General features: G+C 37.0%; 1 protein-coding gene across 4 annotated transcripts in view; it reads left to right on the plus strand.

Annotated features, from left to right (window-relative positions):
- Positions 1 to 1,091: 1,091 nt before the first annotated feature.
- The window catches only part of LOC107866167 (SPX domain-containing membrane protein At1g63010), a 17,232-nt gene continuing 9,065 nt past the window's right edge, over positions 1,092 to 9,258 (plus strand). The window contains exons 1-2 of one of the 4 annotated variants that reach the window (XR_007057526.1): positions 1,092 to 2,726; positions 2,955 to 3,354. Coding sequence is in view for 3 of the 4 variants with exons in the window: in XM_047415084.1 (XP_047271040.1) it covers positions 3,065 to 3,354 (290 nt within the window). In the remaining variant the exon portion in view is untranslated. The remainder of the gene's footprint in view (positions 2,727 to 2,954; positions 3,355 to 9,258) is intronic. The other 3 variants (XM_047415084.1, XM_016712346.2, XM_016712350.2) reach the window with 3 other exon arrangements.

The following is a 9,258-nucleotide window of genomic DNA, read 5'->3' on the forward strand; positions in this document are numbered from 1 at the left end:
GGAAGCAGACACTAATGCTGTGACTTATTGGTCATGGGTTTGAGTTGGAGAAGCAGACACTAATGCTTGCATTAGGGTAAACCGTCTACGTCACGCCACGCTCATCACTCTTAACCATCATCTATCATAGGTATAAATTGTAAATCACCATCATTTTTTACCATCACAACTAGCTATAACAGTCGTTCACTGTAACTATTAGTTGCCACCACCAACTATTACAATATCAATCACTATTAACAAGTTACTATTCGCTTTTGTCTGCTTCTATCACCACTAGCTACTGTACACAAGCACCAATCACCCAATAGAATATCCCATAGGCTCTCACAAAATCGTCGTTATTTTATTACATTAAGGCCCATGAACTAATTAAAAGAGATGGCCCATCATGAGATTCTATCCAAAGGGGACGGTTTTGGTGATTGATCCATGTGACCATGTGTTTGGTGCACATTTTATATTTTTGAAGGGCTATAGCCTTGGTGTCTTTAGGCTTTTCTAGGTTCATGCAGCTAATTTGAAGGGCTATAGCCTTGATGTCTTTAGTCTTTTCTAGGTTCATGCAGTTAACATGCACTGAGGTGCTTCCAACAGGAGGAGTTGGGCCTATCTGGTACAACGTCTAAGTGACCTCACTCGTCACCTGGCTATGACCCTGATCGATCATCAGGTCTACCTACTTGAGGATTTTCACGAGCACCCTGAAAACTCGTAGAATATAACGAATTAGGTGGCCTACTATATATCAAATGAAATATCTTCGAGTCATTCTTTTCAACGCATCCAATTTTCACCTATTGTAAATGACAATTGTAGTTAATGTGATGAGTGATTGTAGTCGAAACGAGCTAACTGAGTTCATATGACGTGATATGTTAGTTAATGACCATATAGTCATCCATTTGAATGACCACATAGTCAACACAGTACCACATAGTTATCCATTTGTATGACCACAGAGTCAACACATTACATATGCACTAGATAACAATTTATACAATATCCATAACAATGTTCGAAAAGTTATATATAAATTTTTCTTGGTGATTAATAATATTATTAGTTACCAAAAATAAAAATTAACCATTTAGCCACGATTTTTATACCATTTAGCATGGTCTAATCATGGTTAATACGCGAATATTTTTTTGACTTTTTCTTTTTTGTAATTTAAACATGACAATATTTATTGTAAATTAATTATTTTAACGTATATATTTAACATTATTTCAAATTTCGTCCAATGTTTTTAAGTTTTGACTTGATTATTGCCCACACTCATCTATTAGCTCAGCCATCTAAACCTACCAAAGTTTAGATTAATGATTTATTTTTTGATTTCTTATTCGATATTCGGTACCGTCATTGAAGTCGAACGCTTCCTATCAAAGATTCTTTCATATTCAATGTTTGAACCCGATCTCTAATTAAAGGGAGGAGTAACTGTATCCGTTGTACTACGTTTTATGGTGGTGTATTGACTAATATTTAGCCCAAATTGATTCATAATAAATCATGCCAATTCTTTTCTAAAAAAGGCATTTTTATTTGATATGATATATTATGCACAATCCTAATAAGGAAAAATAAGTAGTAATTTATTAGATGTTGAATAATTACACAATCAATATTTTCTTCTTTTTATCCTCAACAAGGTTGACGCCATAGGCTTATAGCAATAGGAATGAAGAACAAATGTGGATTCTCCATCCCCCTTAATTATGTTCAAAATAGGAAAAGAGAATGAGGCACACAAGGTGTTCGATGAATTGTCCCTTAGGTCTAACAGTGTTATTCTGGAAATGAAATGAACACAAGGTGTTCGATGATTTGTTCCTTAGGTCTAACAGTGTTATTCTGGAAATGAAATGAACACAAGGTGTTCGATGTATTTTCTGGTTGCTTTCTTTTGTTCAAATGGAAGTGAAGGTGAGATTTCTACTACTACAAAATGTATTCACTGTTGTGGGATAAACTAGGTGCATCGCATTTAGTGTCCATGAGTTGTGATGTATCAGAAAAAAAGTTGATTTCGGTTGTGACATCCTTACTTCTTTGCCATTGATATCATTTGGTTACCACATCAATTGAATAGTTTTATTTGAAGCAATCAGGTGTGGTAATCGCTGAAGCAATATGGAATCAGGAGACGGAATGGACAGTGATAAAATTGTGTCGTGCAAGCGTTAATACGACCAAGCATCGACATTGGTTCTTCATTACGGTTATTAAAGAGGGTGTCACACAAATGGATAATGGGCTGAGAAGTAACAATAGGGCCAGGATCGTACAAAGGCTTATTTGGGATCCAGGCTGAGGGAACGATAAATAGTGAAGGACAACACGAGAATGAGAGTTAAATTGCAGAAAAAACTAGTAAACTTGGGAGAGGGTTAAGCAAAGAGAGACAAGGCAGACTTTGTGGAGATATGCGAAGGGAAATAGCTAAGCAAAGAGATATATTAGACTCCATCTCTCGAAGGGAAGGAAACAAGTAAACTCAAAAAAACTCTTTGCATTGAATCCACAGACACATTTGGTTGTTTTATCGGAATTGATTGGTTTTTGTATACTTGAAGAGCTTTATGTTTGGACTTTCCAGATATTACATCAACTGCAAATTAATGAAGAAGAAGCTTAAGCTGTAAAGTAACCAAATCAAAGCTAGAGCACTAGATCGTCCACATGTCTTTAAGGATTTCTCAGGGATTCAAGGCAATCAGGTAAGAATGTGAGAGTTGTGCACTAGCATCTCTTATGTGCATATAAGCAAAATCAGGTTAGGGTTGGTTTGTTGATCTTTACTGACAAAGATTTTCCTAACATTTTTTACTGCTAGAGGCTCATGAATACAATTGTTATTCTTTAAACAAAAGTGATGATCGTTCTTGAAATATTATAAGTTATTGTTCAGTCTCATCTGAATAATTAGCCTATCATGCTCCTTACAGGGAAAAACTGTTCTGTCACACTCTGGGATCAATAGTTTTACTTAAGCAGGAAAACATGAAAGCATCGTTAATTTTCTTTACTCTAGAAGATTGAAAGAATTGTTCTGTTTATGTTGGAACAACAAGGAATGCTGGCAAGCAGGATATCTGAACTTAATAAACAGCAAGATTCTCTTCAAGAACAGCCTGATATATCCAAAATAACTGAGTTGCGAGAAGCTTATAGAGATGTGGGACGTGATCTTCTGAAGCTTCTCTTTTTCGTTGAAAGAAATGCCATTGGATTGCAGAAGATCCTCAAGAAATTTGACAAACCTTTTGGGTATCGATCCACTGATTATTATGTCAAAACCGCGCTAATCATCCGTATTCCCAACTCTAGCAAGTTTTCAAGCATGTGGTAATATGCTAAACTCAACTAGCTACTTATTTTACCATCTTCTTTTGCTAGTAATAATAACATGACTGCTGCAATTCTGTAGCATCATCTACTACTGCATTACTAGGTTTACTATTGTAGTTGGCATTTTTAATACGAAGTACGAAAAGGAAGAGCTAGACACAGTGCAATATTGTATCTTCAGTATTCGTGACGAGAAAATGCGATTTTTCCTACAGAATACTAAACCTTTGATGCATGAAAGCTGGCCCGGATATCACGATCATTACAAAAAAGTATTTGATCCTCTTTCTTGAACTGGGTATTTATAAAATTTCTCTTATTCTAGTACTTTAAAAGAGCAAAGAAAAGAAAAAGGATAAATGAGATGAGTTGTCGCTCCCTCCACTCTATTAAGAACATGAAGAATTTGTAGAAGAAAGATGTGACACATCCATGCATCTGTCATGGCTATGGAATTTTCAAATGCAAATTAAAAAATAACTATCTTAAGAGAAGATTTAGAAGACTGTTTTGGGAAGCGGGAGGCGGAAAGAAGCGATGAGGGCTCGCCTTCACCGAAGCGAGAAGCATGAAGTTAGCACACACTTTTTTCAACTAAAGCACTGTTTAGTACAAAAATAGAAGTATTAAATATCTATAAATAGCCAAAAGCTCTTTTTTATGCCATTGAATAATGAAATAGAGTTTACCACAAGAAAAAATAGAACAGTGAAAACAGAGACAGAACAACAGAAAAATACAAAAACAGAGTGAAAAATTGATGAACAGAAAAACAGAGTATTGCAAATTTAAAAACAATTAACTGTGGCAGAGCTAGTACCCTAACTACATCAAGTTGAAAAAAACCTAGCATCAAGCTCGTTACAGCAGAGAAACAGAGAAAAAAAACCTAGCATCAACCTAGTCATACTTGGGATGAGTTGTTCGGTTGTTCCCAAATAAATTGATTTGATAATTTGAATTTCCTGAAGTAGCCGTGGATATTTAGCATATTCAAAGTTTTTGAGTCTATATTGTTAGTTCTATAACTAGAATAGTTAGTTCCTTAGATGACAACTAGAGTGAGGGATTTGAATCCATGAACGGTGCCTTGTAACAACTATAGATGCTAATATGAGCAGCAGCAACAACAACAACATCTCTAGTATACTCCTACCAAGTGGGGTCTGGGGATGGTAAGTGTATGCAGTCCATGCCACTACCTCAGATGTGAGATAGAGGGGCTGTTTCCTATAGACCCCTGGCTCAAAATAAAACAATCTAGACATGAAATAGTAAAAAGACAGGATACATATACAAGATACACAAAGTAAAACAACAAATGATACATCCTAAACTCATACTAACCTTCTACCCTAATACGCCTCCTCCACAACTTTCTATCTAGGATCATGTCCTCGATAAACAGGAGCTGCTCCATGACATGTCTAATCACCTCTTTCCAATATTTCTTCGGTCTACCTCTACCTCGCTTGAAACCATCCCTAGCTAACCTCTCACACCTCCGCACTGGAGCATCCGTGCCCCTCCTCATCACATGGCCGAACCATCTCAACAACCTAATCTCTAATCCTATCTTTCCTAGTACACCCACACATCAACCAAAGCATTCTCATATCCGCCACCTTCATCTTTTTGATTTGGGCCTTCTTAATAGGCCAGCACTTCGCCCCATACAACAAAGCCTGTCTAACCACCACTTTGTAGAAGCCTTTAAGTTTGGGAGGTACCTTTTTGTCATACAAGATTTCGAAGGCGAGCCTCCATTTCATCCACCCTACCCAGTACGATGAGTGACATCTTCGTTAATCTCTCTTCCCTGAATCATAGACCCCAGATTCTTAAAACTATCTCTCTTATTGATAGAATGAGTATCAAGCTTAACAATCATATCGGACTCATGAGACACCTCGCTGAACTTACACTTCAAATATTCCGTCTTGGACCTACTCAGCCTAAACCCTTTAGACTCGAGGGTTTGCCTCCAAACCTCCAATTTAGCATGAACTCCACTACGTATGTCATCAATCAAGACCGTATCATCTGTAAAAAGCAAACAGTAAGGCACCTCACCTTTAATTTAAACATCCATCACCAAGGCAAAAAGAAATGAACTAAGCGTCGAACCTTGGTGTAACCTCATCAAGACGGGAAAGTGCTCCGAGTCCCCTATCCCAGTCCTAACTCGAGTCTTGGCTCCATCATACATATCCTTCATCGCCCTAACATATACCATAGGTACACCTCTAGCCTCCAAACACCTCCAAAGAACCTCCCTGGAAACTCTATCGTAGGCCTTCTCTAAGTCGATAAACATCATGTGCAAATCTTTTTTCCTTTCCCTATACTGCTCCACCAGTCTCCTAACAAGATGGATGGCTTCAATAGTCGAGCGTCCTGACATAAATCCGAACTGATTTTCAGAAATAGTAACAATCCTCCGTAACCTCAACTCTATAACTCTCCCCCAAACCTTCATAGTGTGACTCAACAACTTGATACTCCTATAATTGTTGCAATCCTGAATGTCACCCTTATTCTTATACACCAAAACCATCGTACTTCACCTCTAAAGCTTCAGGCATCCTCGCTGTTTTGAAAATTATGTTAAACAATCGAGTCAACAACTCCATACCTGCTTCTCCTGTGCACTTCCAAAAATCCACCGGAATCTCATTTGGCCCCGTTGCTCTACCTCTATTCATCCTCCGAATACTCCCCTTAACCTCCAGAACCTTAATGTGCCTCCAATAACCATAGTTGCGAAACCTTTTGGAATGCTCCAAATCCCCCAACATAATGCTAGTATTCCTTTCTTCGTTTTGGAACTTATGGAAGTAAGATTACCATCTCTTTCTAATACGACCCTCCTCCACCAAAACTTTGCCGTCCATATCCTTAATACACTTCACCTCATCAAGGTCCTGAGCTTTCCTCCCCCTAACTTTAACTAGGCTGTACAACTTTTTATCCCCACCTTTACTATCTAACGCAATGTCTAAACTCTTAAAAGCAACATCCTTAGCCATCCAGACCGCTAACTTCGCCTCTTGCCTAGCAATCTTATACTCCTCCCTATTCTTCCATTTATCCTCTTCATCTTTACTCTTAGTCAACTTTGCGTACGCTCTCTTCTTAGCCTTCACCTTCCTTTTCACCTCTTCGTTCCACCACCAGTCTCTTTGGTGCTTAACCGAGCGGTCTCTCGGGACACCCAACACCTCTCTAGCTGTCTCCCTAATGCAACTGGCAGTCTTAGCCCACATTTTATCCGCATCCCCTCCACTCTCCTAAGCCTTCCCCGCCATCAATTTATCCCCTATATCCAATGCATTGGCGAAAGTCAAACTGTTCCATTTAAACCTTGGCTAATCCTCCATACCTCTCTTCTCTGCTCCTTTATAATCTCCAAAAGCCTATGCTGGGTCGAAAGACTCTCACTCGGTAAGACCTTACAGTCCTTACAAATACCCCTATCTCCTTTTTCCTAAGGAGAAAGAAGTCAATCTGAGTCTTGGCCACCAGACTACCGAAGGTAACCAAGTGAACCTCCTTCTTGGGAAAGTTTGTATTAACTACCACCAATTCAAACTCCCGAGCAAAATCCAAATGCAGCACTCCTTCATCTTTCGTTATACTTTCGTTATACTGAACCCATAGCCTCCATGCACATCCTCATAACCCCTCGAAGAAGAGACAAGCGAAATAACATTTGTGCAATAGATGGATATCAATCACTTGCATCAAAATGGATCATAGAAGAATTATACCCCGCAAGCCCGACTAGCCAAGTTGAGGCTTGGACTGTGTGCAGTCAAACTCAAAACCAAAACGTAGATGTAAACTCCTCAGTCTGTCACACAAAGATCTCCAACAATCATTTTCAAATGCCATATGCTAAACTGAGTTGTTTCTTTCATTTAAAGGGACTAATGTTTTTTTACAAGGAGAGCCAACTTTCATAACTTCTTGGTGATTTGATGATATTGTTAAAATAATGTTATGGTTAGGAAAAACACATAAGGAGGTAACTATGCATCTGTAGTTAAGGTGTACAAAGCGATACATTTAATCAATAATATTTTTAGATTAACACCAGTTAAATGACCACCAAAGCCCAACCAAACTTATCTTTCTTCACCCAAGATGGTAGAAATAGTTCCATAAGATTCTTAATTAAGAGAACAAGGCATAATAGATAAGATGAAACAAGAGTGCTACATTACAGATGGTATGAAAAAATAAAAGGTAAGTTATACATAGAAGTTACACGCTACATAACCAAAAGATGAGTTTCACAAAAATGTCAATACCAAGCTGGATATTCCAGAAAGATAAAAGCTGCAGACAGAGGATACAATGAGAAAACCAAAATGAAAGGTCATCGAAGATTATTTGATCATGACTTAATATAATTTGAAAGAATCCAAAAGTTTCAAAGAGTGTCAAATTTTCTAGGCATGCCCATTAGGCCAAAAGTATTAAGTTAAGTAAACATCTACTGTTGAACGTTACTACAACAAGAACATACCCGGTGTAATCCCACTAGTGGGGTCTGGGGAGGATAGAATATGCAAATCAGAAAAAAAAAAAAGTGTTGTAGAACTAGTACACGGACTACAACAAGTTGAAAAAAAACTAGCAGCAAGCTCGCCATAACAATTTATCCCAATTTCTAAAGTTGAGTTCGTACCTGAAACCGCTGCCTTATGCTGCACACAACTTTGTTCTCTGTTAAAAATTTCTACCTCCCCTTTGACCCTAATATCTGATGTTGTGATTATTATTATTGGTAAATTCTACCTACTTAAATTTATTTTATTTTTTAATTGACCATATAAGTAAATAAATTGAAAATTTTGACCCATTCATTTATGAATTAACTAATTATCCAAAATATCCGAAACTTCTAATAAATTCTCAAAATTTATTCGGATCTTATAGAAAAAAATCAAATATGTAAATTAACTAAACGTTTTGAGCCTATCGAAAACTTTATCATACCAAATCGAGGTTGATCGAAGGTTGATCGTGATCAAACTTTATTAAAACTCAAGAACCTAAGTAATGACTTAAATCGCTTCCGAACACCTCAAGAATTGGTATCACCCATCTCGTAAGTCATAATTCACGTATACAAACTACGGGGAGAGCTAAAATAGGAAAACTGAGAAAGTTTCATAAATGACCGGAAGAGTCGTTACATGCTCAATATTCAGATCATGCTTGATCATCTAAACTCTGGAAACTAACAAAGCGATCCAAGAGTATAGAACAAAGAAAGAACAGAAGAAAAGTAAACATAATTCATGTAACAGTTACAAAATATTTCAGCAATGCCTTCGAATCAAGTCCATCCTTATGCAATAGGACAAGCCAATTGGGTTTTGTTTAAGAACACATGTCAATCATTTTGCAACCATATATACTATCACGACCCACATAGCTATCATATTTCGCTAGATTAAATAAACCTATGACCTTGTGTTATTTTCTTATAAAATAAATAGTTAATTTAATATTTAGAATAGAACAAAACCATCTAAATTAAAAAATTCTTGTCATACTTGGGATGAGTTCCCAAATAAATTGATTTGATAATTTGAAATTCCTGAAATAACCGTGGATATTTAGCAATAAAACTTTAGAGAATCCAAAAATGTCAAAGTGTCAAATTTTTTAGCTATCCCCATTAAGCCAAAAGAATTACGTTTTGTAAGCATCTATACTTGAACATTACAACAACAAGAATATATCCAGTGTAATCCCACAAGTGGTCTGGGGAGGATAAGATGTGCAAATCAGGAAAAAGAAAGAGTGTTGCAGAACTAGTACCAAACTACAAGTTGAAAAAAAAAAAACTAGCAGCAAGCTCGCCGCAACAGAGAAAAGAAGAAGGGA

The sequence above is a fragment of the Capsicum annuum genome, chromosome 1, assembly GCF_002878395.1.
Source record: "Capsicum annuum cultivar UCD-10X-F1 chromosome 1, UCD10Xv1.1, whole genome shotgun sequence".
NCBI lineage: Eukaryota > Viridiplantae > Streptophyta > Magnoliopsida > Solanales > Solanaceae > Capsicum > Capsicum annuum.